Source organism: Emys orbicularis, chromosome 3 (genome assembly GCF_028017835.1).
Source record: "Emys orbicularis isolate rEmyOrb1 chromosome 3, rEmyOrb1.hap1, whole genome shotgun sequence".
Taxonomy (NCBI): Eukaryota; Metazoa; Chordata; order Testudines; family Emydidae; genus Emys; species Emys orbicularis.
In genome coordinates, this window is record NC_088685.1 from 212,336,119 (window position 1) to 212,351,144 (window position 15,026).

The following is a 15,026-nucleotide window of genomic DNA, read 5'->3' on the forward strand; positions in this document are numbered from 1 at the left end:
TGTGATCTATTTTGCGCTGATGCCCTGTTCTGAAAGAGCTTCAAGAACGGCGTTAGTCTCCACGCTATCAAATGCCTTCTCGTAGTCCACGAAGGCAATGCACAAAGGGAACTTGTATTCCCTTGAACGCTCTAGTAGTTGGTTTAGAGTGAAGATGTGTCTGTCGTGCTGTAATTTCTTCGAAAACCGGCCTGCTCTTTAGGTTGCTGTTCATCCAGGTTTCGCGACAGTCTATTTGTTATTATTTTGGTGAACAATTTATAGACATGCAAAAGCAGGCAGATCGGGCGATAGTTCTTTAGATTTTCTCGATCGCCTTTCTTATGCAGCAAAATGGTATTGGACTCTTTCCAACTGGACGGTATCTTCTGGGTTTTCAGTTAACGGTTGAATCTTTGGGCGAGAGCTTTCCAGAGTTCCTGACCTCCTGCCTTAAGCACTTCTGCTGTCAGACCGTCCTTGCCTGGAGTCTTCCCCTCTTTCATTTGATGGACTGCGTGACGGACTTTGCTGATGAGAACCGGGAGTATGTGTTCATCGGTTTGTTGAAGTGATGGCATTGGGACGTCTATATGGGATGCAAAGAGCTGGGTATAGAAATCCCTGCAGATTGCCTCCATCTCTGTTCGATTGGTTACTGATTCTCCATCCTTGTTCTTCAAAGCCGATAATGATGACCTATACAACGCCAGTTCCCGTTTGCATTTTTTGAGACTTTTACAATCTTCAGCAGCCTTTAGGAGCTTTTCGGTTCGAAATTTCTCGAAGTCTTCCTTCAGCTTCATTTGTATGAGCTTGCAGAGAAGGGAGTACTCAAGCCTGTCACTGCCATTTCTTTTCATTTTCCTCCTCTTCTCCAATAAGGTCTTTGTATTCTCCGAGATTCTTCCACTAGCTCTTTTTGGTCTTTCACGCTCAGCTGATTTCACGCACCGTTCCAGTCTCTTGCTGAAGTTCTCATAATTGTTGTCGCAGTCATCCAGGAGGCTCCAGTCTTCCCTGGAAATGTTTTCCTTCAGGATTTCCTCATCGAAAGCTACTGGTTGGTGCCTTCTGTTCGCCATACACAGCGCCTTTTTCTCCACCTTCACAGTGAACGTGAGTCTGGCTCTCAGTAGGCGATGATCACTACCGATGTTAAATGATGGCACTACTGAAATATCCAGCACAATGCGTCTATCGATCAGAAAGTAATCTATTTCATTCTTTGTCTTCATGTTCGGTGCGATCCAAGTCCATCTCCTGTTGGCCTTCTTTCGGAACCAGGTGTTACCAATGAACATTCTCCTCGTCTCTGCCAATATAGCTAGTCGTTCTCACGTGTTTCGTTCTCCGATACCGTACCTTCCTATGAACTTTTCGCCTTCTCTCCCTCTTCCAACCTTGGCGTTAAAATCTCCCATCGCAATCGTATATGTGGAACTCTGAGTGAGGGTTTCCTCCAGCTTCTGATAGAATTCTTCCACATCATCATCTTCACATGCACTTGTGGGAGCGTAGATCTGGATGATTTTGAGGGTGCTGTTTCGGTTCAGTCGGAGGTAAGGCACCCCGATACGCGATGACTTCAAATGGCATGAGACGATTTTCGAAGACCATTCCTTGTTCGATTAATCCGACTCCTCCAATTATCCTCATGCCTTCTCCTTTCCCTAGAATGACCATGCTTTCATCCCTCCAGCTGACCTCCATCTCCTTCTTTCGTCGTGTTTCGCAAACACCCAGCACATCGCAGGCTGTTTTTGCCTTTTCCTCCATGAGATGGTTTATTGATTCCTCCTTCGTCAGTGTTCTGCAGTTATAAGTGCACACTGAGAGAGCTGTCCGGTTTCCTTTTGGCAACCTGGCACCTGAGATTCTTTTCAGCCTCTCGTTGATCGAATGCATCACTGCTTCCGGAGTCGGGATCGAGGGACGTGCAGAGAACTGAGACTTGGTTTTCCGTGTTGTTTTAGCCATTGTTTTAAGCCATCCGCTTAACCCCGCTGAGGTTTTATAGTTTTAGTAAATACTTTTGTAGCTGCAGAGAAAACACTTAAATATTACCTTATAATATGGGACACGTTATAAGCATCCTACATAAGGATGCAGCATCAGACAAGCATTTCATAAAGTCTAAACGTTAAACACTTTCTTAAAACTCTGTCAGTTTTAACAACATGAACACAGGCAAACCAGACCGGTTTCCAGCTGTGCATCTGTCAGTGTTTAGTGTGGCCCAGGAGCACTTGGCAAGAGCTGGCATCTGGTTTGCCAGCATCATCACAGTTACCCCTTTGAAGATGTTCATTGTATTGTACAATGATATAGGAAACACTGATAATGAAATAAGGCTAGTCTCTTCACACACAATTCCCTTTCCTATCTCCCCAGTCTCCACTTTGGGTCATCCTTCTGAGCGAATAATTCGATGGCCTTTCTTTGTCTCTGCCAATACCCAAGCAACACTGTCGTGAAACTGACGTGATTTTTTTTGTTAGTTTCACTGCTGCCCACAGTGTAGTGAATAGCACCTTTGAAAACAGACAAACCTGCTTAGTTTTCACTTTGCGGCAACATGGGAAAGTTCTGAGCTCCAACAGGCACTGGAATGGTCTAAAAGATAAGATTTCACTCCATTGGGTATTTTTTCAGTTCATATTTAGTTCTTTTCAACATAATGATTTGAAAATTCTTCTTTTAAAAAACAAGCTTTTTTTCTTGCCGATGGCCAGTAAGTGAGTGGATTTTCAAGCCCTCCATAATTAATTCATTACTTTAGTGCAGGGAATGAGGCTGGCATAGTACATAACACTACTGTAAAGACAGTCCTTGACTCAGAGCACGCACTTCTGTGTAAAAGCTGGCTAAAAGTGACCATGTGTTCACTTTTCTGCTTTGTGTCAAACCTGTTAGCTACACTGAAGGGTTCTTCAGAATTTAATATACCAATGACTATTTTCGTATTCTAAAAGCATTAACTATTAATGCTTTTTAGAATACAAAAATAATTGCACTTGTTCAGTCCTTTTGGCTGTATCACTTGTTTAAAGCTGCTTTACTTTTATGGCTTTTCAGTTACATTTTCTTCCAGCAGGTAGATTTTTGACAAATTTCCTGCTAAATGTGTTGATGGCAGCTTTGTGCGTTGTATTAAACTTAGTTAAGTTCTAGAGAAATTTATTATGTTTGTGTTGTAATCCGTAAATCTTACAATGCTGCTTTTTTTCAGAAGGGATCCTTCAGCTGTTTTAAGCAAATTCGACTTCTTGGTCAACAATAACAACTCACTACACTGCAGCATATTCCTAGCACATGGGTTATATTGCTAGAAAGTACTAAGCAAACAATCCTAAATAGCTTATTCATAAAAAGGAGAATAATAAAACCCTTCAATCAAGGGAGCAGAACTGCACTGAGTATCCAGTCAGAAAAACATTGTTTCAATGTTGGTAGGATGTACTGTATGTCATAACCATAATCTACAGTTCTCTCAATATCATATGCCAAACTACAGTACAAACTTAGCACTTGTAGAAGAACAGGCTTTGGAGCAAGATCCAGGATCTTAAAAAAAAAAAAGGGGGCAGGAATTTTTTGAGCCACTAGCAACTGTGGCAAGAAATGTGTATCTATGCTGAGTTACCCGTAGCACCTGGACTTCTGTAGTATCTTCACCCAGGTGGACAGACAGGCAAAACTCTGTTTTGGCATCTTCACGCATGTGCTTTAAAGGCCTTGTTGTCCCAATGCAATTTGCTGAGTATTGAGCCATATTGAAACACCCCTTCAGTTTTGGGGGGTGTTTTCCATAGGATGCTAGCGTAGCTTAGAAAAGCCATAGACCAGTAATCCTAGATGGGGCCAGGGAAGAGTTCAGTTCAGCAAGCCTCATAGGTCAGTAGCCATGACGCCTGCTCAGTCTTGCTACTTAATCTTTCTTTGTGTGGTGATTAATGGAGGGACTCGGGAAATATTTTTCTAAAAGACTTGTAAGACTGGGTTACTTTAATTGTCTTTACTCTTGTTTTAGGAGAACTTCAGAAGACGACAAAAAGAAAAGAGAAAAAGAATGAAGGTAAATTTAAGAGCTCATTTTTACAGGCATTTTTATATTGTGACAAACAGAAGTTTGGTCTAATTTCAGTAAATTAGATAAAACTACAGTAACAATTGCATAGTTTTTGCCTTACTCTGAACTGTCTTAGTGTTTTACAAAAAAACTTTTTTTTTTTTTTTTAAATTGCAGCATTGAATGGAAAAATCACATAATTAAATCTAAACCTATTTAAAACATGGGGGAAACGATTAAGTTGCTCAAGGATAACAATAAATTGGGGACTTTGGAATATAAGTACATCTGCATAATGTGACTACAGTATCAAATACTTTACAGTACCAGTTGCTCAGAGGGATTGTGCCATTGGGTTAGTGTGTCAGCAATCAGCAGAGAGGACACAAGATATGCCTCTTAATTGAGAGCCTGATTAAGAGTTTAGTAAACTGACTACAGAAAATTAAACAGTTAATGCTAAATCAAGCTTTAACCTTGAAACAGGCAAGTCAGAATTCCACAACAAGGTTTCCTCTGCAAGTGTAACTTGGTTACATTGTGACTAAAATATATGTGCAGATTTATTCACAGTAATACAAAATACCACTTATTCTCAACGGCAAAGTGTTGTTGTGACAGCCTTAACGTGTACTTGTGCATGTTAAACCCTTAAAATTGCCTTTAATTTACGTTTTTTGTACTAAATGTCCTTCCTAATTTTTTAGAATAGATTCTTGCATGTTCATTTGAATTTAGGCTTTGTATAATAAACATGTTACTTGATAGCTCATTCACAATGTGTAGCTTCTTTACAATGTAGCTTCTTTACAATGTGATCTAATGATCCAAAAAACCCAGCAGGGCCTCAGTACATTCAAGACAGTGTCTCTGTCCAGTGCTTCTAATATGTCAGATGTCCCCAGCCATTTCCCAGAGCTTGATGTCTCTTTGTATTTCCTTGAGGCACAAGGACTCTAGATATACAGTGGAGGTGTGTCATAGGATCATTGTCACTTCATTTAACCAACGTTTTTCAAACTTTATAGAGCCCCTTTTCATTGAGTGTTATGTGCATGTCAGGTCTAAGCTTTAAAACAAGGATCAGCTAAGTATTGCTATCAGAGTGCAAGAAAATGATTTATCATCTTTCTTGAAATGTAAATTCTATTTTTCACACTCTAATAGCTAGATGGAGTTTCTTCAGTTAAAAAAAATCATAGTTTCTTCTGTCGTCTCTGGAACTTCAGTACAAAAATATAACTTTTTGAGAGAGCGTTTAATAAAACCCTTGAAAATAGGAAGGTCTGAAATTGTAAGGGCCATCTTATCCAAGGGTATATTTTACATATATAAGATCTTGTTTAAACATACTTGTTCTAAGTTCTTGTAATCTCCAATATTAGATTTATATCACTGTGTGTATATTCACTTGCTTTTGTAGAGGGATCAGCCTTCTTTTATTCCTGGTGGCCAGTTTTCCCCTCAAGCTTTGGGAAGAGGAAATAGATCTAGTCCTCAGGCAATCAGTAACCCCAGGCAGACAGCCTATGAAATGAGAATGCAAGACAAACAGAACTCGGTGAGTGAATGTTTAGATTTTAGTTATAATTGTAAGAAGGAAAAAAGTAATGAATATACTAATGTTACTTCTAAGCACTTAATTACTCCATTTTCACTTTTTCTTGAAGAACAACTTAACTAGTCAAGTTTTTAATCAGTTTTCCAAGGCTACTTAAGTCAAGTTTTGTTCATTTTCATATTTCAAATATAATTGATTAAATATTTCTGAAAAGGTAAATATAATGCAAAGAATGCCCTTCTAATCAAAAATAAGCACTTTTAAGCAAACTTGAATCCTTACGCAAGATTATGGAGTTGAGGCTGTTGTGAGCATGGGATTTCAGAACTTGCCCTGTGTAGAAATGTAGGAAAAATAAAATCAAACTAAGCAACTGAATTGGGGTTAATATTTTTTAAAAATTATTCATTTTGCTAATCTTTTCATTTTTACTTCTGTCATCATATGTGACCTGTTGAATACCAGCTCAGTAGGGCTTTTCAATCTCTAATTAGAAATATAGTGTTGGTGGAATATGTTCACAACAGTTTCTTTCAGTTGTTTTTGAGGTTATAGAACAGTCAGTCTAAGTGCTTTAAAATCTGTTTGGTTAATCAGATTGCCAGGAGATTTGTTGCATCTCTTAGAGGCACAGGGTATGTCAGTGGCCCAAATTTGGGGCCCTTTGGCCAAGGGATTCCTGAGCCCCTGGAAAACAGCTCTTCTTAAAGCTGACAATTTCTAGCAACTCTCCCCCTCTCTCCTCCCCTCCCCCTTCCCCCACAGATAGCGATCAAACCAGAGCTCAGGTCATTGCACTAGGGTCTCAAATGCTTGAGGGTGATCTCTAATACAGTTGTGTGCTAAGCCTCACATGCGTGTTCAGGAGCCTGATGGATGACTGTGAGCATGTGCAGACAGGGGTTAACAGGATTTTTAGCCTTCAAAGTTTCACCCTAGCTGGATAGCTGAAGGTGATAAGCAGTGGTCCTTTTGAACCTGACCCATCCCACCTAGTGTCATTCTGAGTCCTACCTTGGGCAGGAATTTGAAAAAGGTTGAAAGGCATATTGCTAAAATCTGTCAGGGTTGTGTGTGTTGGACAGGTGACTGCTTGCTGGCAGTAGAGGAGGTGGGGATGAATCTGAGTGAGAGGGGCTTGGGGTTGCATCTAGGGCAGTGGGATAAATGGAATGGGTTGTAGGGCAGGAATGGTTTGTGATACAGATTTGGGGCTGTTTGAACAAGGGATGTGTGAGAGACAGCCCTGTGATCCATTACACTTGTGAAGTAGGTAGATGAGCCTTAGCCTACCTAACTGGAGAAGCAGATTCTTTTTCAAATAACATTTAAACTTGATTTCCCCCCGGCTCCCCAAGGGCTGGTGGGTGCCCTGCACTCTTTTGGGGTAACCCTCAAGAATTTGAGACACTGGTGCAATGATCTGAGCCCTGGCTTGATCTCTGTGTCTTAAAAACTGGCCTATTCTGGCCATATATTTAGATCACAGATAGTGATCAAACCAGGGCTCAGATCATTGCATCATGGTCTCCAGTGCTCGAGGGTTAGTACCAAAAAAATACATGCCACTCATTTGCCTTCTGGAGAAATCAAATTATAATGCTCTTAGGAAAAAGTATGCTTCTCCAGCATTTGAAGGTTCATGTGCCTCATGGATTACACCGCGCATGTGCAGTGAGAGTTCAAGAATGTTGCAAGGCACCTGAGCTCAAACAGGACCTCTGTAACTCTAAGGAAATGTTCTGGCCACTGAACCTGAGCAGCACACGGGTACTGAGTTCAAACCCACCCCAGGTTAGAAATATGAGATTTAAAAAAAACCCACAAACCCAGCTATCTCCCAAGACCAGTGAAACCCCAGTTTTACATAGTAGTAGGGTGTTTTTTTCTATTTTTAAATGAAAATATTTTTCATTGGCGTACATTAAATTTGGGTCAATGTATAATCTATTCTGTATAGGTTCTTACACTATGCTCATATTTTGTATGATGCTGGCTGATGCCAGAGCTAGTCATGTTAGCTTTAATTTTCTGTATCCTTTAGTGATTGCCAAAAAAATAATCACACTGTGCTGGTCCATGTAGTCTCTATTCTAGCCCAGGAATGGGTATAACATCCAACTTCCACTCCAGTGCAGGCAGGAAAACAGAAACCTCTTACAATCCCACCCCTGAGAAATGTCTGTCACAGCTGAATGTGCTCGGTTCTTTTCTTGTCTCCAACAGATGGAGATAGCATTCAGGCTGGCTGAAAAATTGGTAGTTATTGTCTCTTGGAACAATTCTGTAGACTGTCCTTTTTGTAGGATTATTTGGTTTAGAGTGGGATGTTCTCCAGTGGGGAGTATTTTAGTTTCTTTTCCCTTGTGCTCTGAGTGAATACACCTGTGAAGTTGTAGGGAAAATGGCAATTTAAATATCAAATGGTGTACCTTTCAACTTATTTTCAATCTTAGTGCAGTAGAGCAGGGGTTCTCAAACTGGGGGTGAGGACCCCTCAGGCAGTTGCGAGGTTATTACATGGGGGGTCATGAGCTGTCAGCCTCCACTCCAAACCCTGCTTTGCCTCCAGCATTTATAATCATGTTAAATATGTTAAAAAGTGTTTTTAATTTATAGGGGGGGGTCGCACTCAGAGGCTTGCTATCTGAAAGGGGTCACCAGTACAGAAGTTTGAGGACCACTGCAGTAGAGTGTATTAAAAAATACTCATCCAACTGTATTTTTTAGTATTGGTTGTTAGTGTTACGTACTGAATGACTCTTTGCACATACATAAGCTGTTTAGCTCTGCTTCATTCAGTGGACCTTAGAAGATGTCCACACTTAATATGCACCTAAGTCAGGCAGCTCTACATTATGTACAGAGTCTCCCTTTTGAGCACTGGTGGTAAGAAATACCTACTGTGTATGTGCAAATTGTTCTCCCCTGCCTAGTGCCTTGTAACTTAGCCAAGTTCCAACCAGTTTTTGCAAAGGCTAGCTTCACAATGGCCAGGTTTTAACTTTCCATTCTATGCATCCGAAGAAGTGGGATGTAGCCCACGAAAGCTTATGCTCAAATAAATTTGTTAGTCTCTAAGGTGCCACAAGTACTCCTGTTCTTATTTCAGCTATAGTGCTGTTCAAAAATCAATTTTCTATAATGCAGGGGAATATCTTCCCTGCTGCCCCCAATATATAAAAATAAAGACTGAACTGCTAATTATTTATACTTTCTAAAAAATTTATCTATTTAGTTAAAAAATTTCCCATACCTGCCTACGGGCAAACTTTTGGAAAGTTGAGTGACTGAAAACTAGAGGTGGTTGTTATGGAAACATTTTTAACCAGACTTGACTATAGAAAAGTCACTCGTATGCAATGTATAGTAAAGATTCCCCTTTGGCTCTATTTGCCCATCCAAACAGTAAATGTACATTTCAATACAAATTTCTCTATTGCTAATAAGTATTTTTTGTCTGGTAAGCGTGGGTAAATAAAATTTTGCCATTTTAATTTACTACTCGCTTTAATCCTGAAATTTTGTATTTTAAAGCAAAAGATGCATAAAAATTGTTTGAGGCTTTCATCAGAATTTTAACTTCCTAGCTCTTGTCAGTTTGTCACAATCTTCTGTGTTTACGTTTTATTTATCTTAAATATCTTCTAACTGTGATCTGCAGAAATGAGAGAGACTTCCTAAAACTCTGCTTTCTTCCATGTTAAGATACTTTCTATTTGAATAGAGGCTCACTTGCAATTTGCAGAAATATTCTAAATTTGGCTGTCAGTTCTGAATTCTAAGTCATCTTTATATTATAGTCTGCACATGTGACCTGTTTTGCTGCAGTCATAAAATAAACCTTGTATCCAATTGTTTTTTTATTCCTACTGTTAGACTGGACTATACCAAATGTTTTGTGCTTTGTCATAGAATTTCATGTTTCGTTATTGGTTTTTGTTTTTACATTCCAATGTTTGATTCCTATTATAAAGCCCTATTTTATGCTAGTGGACTTCCTAATATTTTAGGATTGTGTAGCATGTAGTTTTTTTTGTTTGTTTTAAGTAAAAATAACAAATTTTCTTAATTCTTCACACAAAACCATTAATTTGAATTTGAATATGAAATGCATAATAAAACCCTTTTTTCCTGTGTTTATATTTGATTATATCTCTAGACTCCTTCATCATCTCCTAATACTAGTTTCACTTCTGATGGCACCCCGTCCCCAGCAGGAGGAATTAAGCGCAAAGCAGAAGACAGTGACAGTGAACCTGAGCCAGAGGATAATATCAGGTGAAGCCATTTTTTGTAGCACTTTGTTAGCAAATTGCTGAAGTAGATGCAGCCTAATTAATGCCATTTAGCTTAGAGCAGCAGTGCCTTCAGATGCTTTCCTATGATCTTTTTATCCATGAGTAATTAATGTGGAGGGTTAGAATATTCAGTAAATTCCAGTGAGATGTGTAAGCTATAGCTGTTAAATCTAAGTATCTAGATTAGTATGCATACAGGTTTTTGTCCTCCAAGCCACTACTCCCTTTGAGACCAAGCGCTAAATTGGCTAGACATTCAGTGTTTAGCTTTGATTATGTGAGCTGAATGCCACTGTTTTGCAATTGAATTTTTGAGCTATTTAACCCATAGAGTTCAGTTATACTAGGTGTGTAGCTTTATTTATATGGATTACCGAAATACGTCTTTCTTTCTTTTTTTTTTAATATTGATTTTATACTGGGTATGTGTGTTAGCTATGAGCAAGATGCCCTTTGATTAAATAAATGAAGGGGTAGGAATAAGGTGAAAGCAAGTTTAGCCAACTCACTCATAACTCAAATACGGTTTGAGCCAAGGTCTCAAAAGGTGAAAGGCTAGAGAAGTCCACTGTCACTCCATTCCCTATTTAGAATAGCTTCATAAGAAATGTACCAATTGGGTGGGGGGGGTTTTTTTGGGGGGGGGGGGGGAGGAGACCTAGGTATAGAGAAGAAGAAAAGTTTATTTAAGTGTAGCATATTAAAATCTTAGTAGGGTGCAAAGTTTGGGTAACACATTCATCACTGCATCCTGCATTCCATATTTGATCAATGTCCTTTGATCTTACGCCAAACTATTCTTTCTTTTCTTTCCTGTGTGTTCACACTGAAGTATAAATCAGCAAGCAGGAAACCTTGATTTAATTTGTGATATTTTTGCATTTATACTTATTAATTTTCCTAAAGACAGGTTTATTCTCATTTGGTGCAAATAAACATGTTTTAATAGTTATATTGACCAAATATAGCCATTACACTAAATTGGTTTGCTTTTTGCTAACCAGGATGCACTGTCTATACATATTTATTTAAGCAAATACATAGCTCATCATACATTTATTCATGTTCTTAATTTTTACATTTTTATTATGTTAGAAAAATTTGAACCATCCATTTCTTATCTACTAGACTGTCATTTTACTTGTAATTTGTGCAAGCCACATTTGGATGGAAATCAGAATTCAATTAAAAATGCAAAAAAATTAACATTTTAGGATTGTTTTAGTTAACTAAAACAATATCTTTAAATATGCTGGATACATAAAGAAACAAAGAAGGTTTATCAAAACATGTTTTGCATTTAAAACTGATTTAATAAATGAAGTATTAACTATAGTTAGTGAACACACTGTGGGCCAGACTTTCAAAGATATTTAGGTATCTAAAGATGCAGATAGGTGCCTACTAGGTTTTTCAAAAGTTCCTAAGAAGCATATATGTTTAATTCTCATTTAAATCAGTGCAAATTAGGCTCCTAGCTGGTTTTTCAGTAGCACACATCTACATATTTAGATGTCTAAATACCTTTGAAAATTGCCCCCGTGTCCTTCAGGTTTTTAGAATTAGTAAATCTCATCCTCTCACCTGGTTTTTATTCATAGCCCGGAAGAGGGAAACAAGCTTGCTTGCTTTATCAGCTGCCAACTGGTTTTTCAACTTTGAACTAGTCCAAATGAAAATACAAACTGCTAGTTAAACTGAAACCAAAAGTAATTAAAGCAAAAGCTTTTCTGCACAACAAACTGGAAGTACTTGCATTTGGAAAAATAGCAGTGCTTCCTCCATTGTAAAGACTGAAAATAGTATAGATCAATGGTTCTCAACCTATTTACCATTGTGGGCTGCATATGCAGCTCTGTGTTATGTGGGCTGCATCCACACAATATGTATACTATCTGTATGGTCCCGAGAATGTCACATGGGCGGCTGCTGTGTGTTGATTGGGTTGCAAGGGGACCACTGGTATAGATAGATAATGCAGTACATGAGTTTGAGTTGACCTCAGAAGTTAGATGGTTTTCCCCTGATTCTGTATACAATTGGAAAAGGAGCTCCCTTTTTAAGTCCTTAGAACTTGAGGAGAGCTCTCTGATGCAGCATATCTTTGTTTAAATGCTTTTAATAGATTATAGTAAGTTTAGGTCTTAACATAGGTTGTGATAGCTTCAAATTTTAAACAGGTTTATTTACTTTTAAAAATAAAAATGTATTTCAATTTTTTTTTATTTTTTTAAAACAATCTTTACCTATTCAAGCTGGGTTCAGGGACAGCACCTTTTGTAGAAATCACAATGCTGTCGAGGCAGCAGAGAATAAGGACTAAACTACTTCTCAGGGTGTTACTCCTAAATTTTCAAGTTTGGCTTCCCCAATCATAACTTTCATCTCAGTCTCTGGCCAGTGTGTTTACTCCTCTGGCTCTTGGGTCTCTGTCAGTTCCCTGCCCACCCTCCCCAAGCCCAGGTTTAAATTAGTAGAAGACATTGTCAAACATCAAATGGTAATTTAGGGTGTAAGTGACTTTAAATTGATGTAGCTCTTGAGATGAGATACTCGTCATACCATTACCCTCATGTTAATACAACATTTGCCTTAGCTTTCATTGCAAAATGTGACACTTAAATATGTAATATGAAAACAATTATAGACTAAAATCTAATTGTGCTTCTTGTGTAGGTTATGGGAATCTGGTTGGAAACAGCGCTACTATAAGAACAAATTTGATGTTGATGTGTCTGATGAGAAATTCCGTCGTAAAGTTGTACAGTCTTATGTTGAAGGGCTTTGCTGGGTTCTCCGATACTATTATCAGGTACTTAAATTTTTATTCTATGAAATTTAATTTTCTTCCATGTCTGCAGCCCATCTGTCTTTCAGTAGATAGTGGCTGTAATCTGTCACGGATCCATAGGATTGGTGCTGCGCCCCCAGCTTTGGAACAGTACCTTGGAGGAACCCCTTCCATGAGCCAGACTCCCCCAAGGGGTCTCGCTCTTCCTTCAGGGTAGGCCTCACCGCCTCCTGAGACTGAATCTCTGGGCTGCAGCCCTTCTTCACACTGAGCTCTGTTCAGTCAGTCCAGCTGAGGGAAACCTCCAGGTAGAGACGTGTATTCTCTTCAGGGATTAATGCGCCTCTACCTAGTATTTACAATGACACTCTTAACAGCTTTTCAAAACAGCAGGGTTTATTAGTCAACTGGACACAGCATAGGAAGTCCTTAGGGTAGCATGGAGAAATGATGGCTAAAGCATAGTCCATTCTGGTTAACCCAGAGCCCCAGCCAAGCTGAAATGAAACTCCATTTTCAGGCTCTGTCGGATATTCTTAGTCAGTTCCCAGATGCAAGGGCCCCCCAGCTTCCTCCATAAGCCAACCCTTGTCCATCATACCTTCCAGTCCTTTTATTCTTGAGCTGAGGTCTTTGCTCAGCTTCCTTGCTGAGAGGCAGGGAAATCCATCTCCCCTGGGTCCTTTGGTATGTCAGTGTCCTGATGATTGGGTTTTCCACTGTCTTCTCGGGTTTTTTGTTGATATGGGGTTTGCCTTGGCCAGTCCTTTTTAATGACCCATTCAGGCTCTCACAGCCAGGAAACACCCCCCCCCTATGTCTAGTTAGCCTGTGCTAAGGGCAAACTTAATCCTTTTTCCCCACTGGCAAGCCATGCAAAATACATAGGGAACTGAGGCACATGTAGGATTCACAAAATATTACAGAAAATTAATGCTTAATCACAACATCAATAAGTCATTTTAATATTTTCTTACTAGCGGTAGTTGAACAACAGAGGATTGTTTCTAAGGGTGTAAAATCTGTTTGAGTAAATACTCATTTAAATGTCTTGCACTGTAAATATTTGAAGCTACCAAGCTTTTTCTTTGAATTGAAGAAGATAATAATTAACAAAACTAATTGCAAATGACCAAACGAGTGAACAAAGGGGAAAGAATGCAAAATGCTTGTAAGAATTTGAAAGGTACAGAATTGTCAGTCTTCTCTGTGGATTGTAGTGATGTTACATGAAGTGCATTATAATTGAAGGAATCTATATCTGATTTAAATCTTTTGATAATTGAGATGTCAGATTGGCAAGAGATTAGTTAGACATATTGGGGATTGTAGCAATGATGGTTAATAACTAGTTTCGTGCTCTGAGAACAAAACAAGCTGAAGTTTGTATGAACTGGGAATAGATAGTTTAAATAATATCAAGTAGCAAAAATAGTATGCAGTGGTGATTTTTTGTTTTTAGGGTGTGTTCCCTGTTTAATTTTTGTTAGTGCTATTTCAATATGAAAACATGATATGTAAGTGGGGTTATATTAACTAAATACAAAATTTATTACCAGTTTTTCTTGCTAATTAGATCAGTCTGCTAGGTCACTGATTTTAATTTGTATTTTAAAATGAAATACTCCATTTAGAGGTGGAGGATAGAGTGAACAGTGTTTTAGGTTTCAGGGAATCTTGAAAAGGCCTGGCATCTGGTGTAGCATTTTCCCTTTTATGTAGGTAACGAGGCAGGGTGCTTGCCATTCTTTAAATTTTGAGATTGCATGACAGCTAAGTATGAAGGTTAGAAAACATGTTTGCGAGTTGTAGGCCAGAAATTCCTATTCCCATAAAGATGCTATTTCTTGTGCAAACAAACATTGCTCATTTTAATAACCACAATCTTTTTTTTTTATCTGCAGTGGACTTGTGAGTAGGCTAATTGTTAACTCTATCTGGTTTATTTTTAAAGCATAGCTTCTAGAAACTTAAGCTGAGTAGATGAATTTGTCTTTGGTCTGACCCAGTAGGGCCGTTCTTATGAAAGTTCCATCTAGCCCAGTGTCCTGTCTTCTGACAGTGGCCAATGCCAAGTGCCCATGAGCGAATGAACAGAACAGGTAATTATCAAGTGATGTCCCCCATTCCCAGCTTCTAGCAAACAGAGGCTAGGGACAGCATCCCTGCCCATCCTAGCTAATAGCCATTGATGGACCTATCCTCCATGAACTTATCTAGTGTTTTTTTGTTTTTGTTTTTTAACTCTGTTAGTCTTGGCCTTCACAACATCCTCTGGCAAGGAGTTCCACAGGTTGACTGTGTGGTGTGTGGAAAAAAGAC

General features: G+C 38.8%; 1 protein-coding gene across 1 annotated transcript in view; it reads left to right on the plus strand.

The window, feature by feature from the left end:
• Positions 1 to 15,026, plus strand: part of XRN2 (5'-3' exoribonuclease 2) — a 90,306-nt gene that overhangs the window by 25,802 nt on the left and 49,478 nt on the right. The window contains exons 14-17 of the mRNA XM_065402100.1: positions 4,013 to 4,057; positions 5,475 to 5,612; positions 9,775 to 9,893; positions 12,590 to 12,725. Coding sequence (XP_065258172.1) covers positions 4,013 to 4,057; positions 5,475 to 5,612; positions 9,775 to 9,893; positions 12,590 to 12,725 — 438 coding nt within the window. The remainder of the gene's footprint in view (positions 1 to 4,012; positions 4,058 to 5,474; positions 5,613 to 9,774; positions 9,894 to 12,589; positions 12,726 to 15,026) is intronic.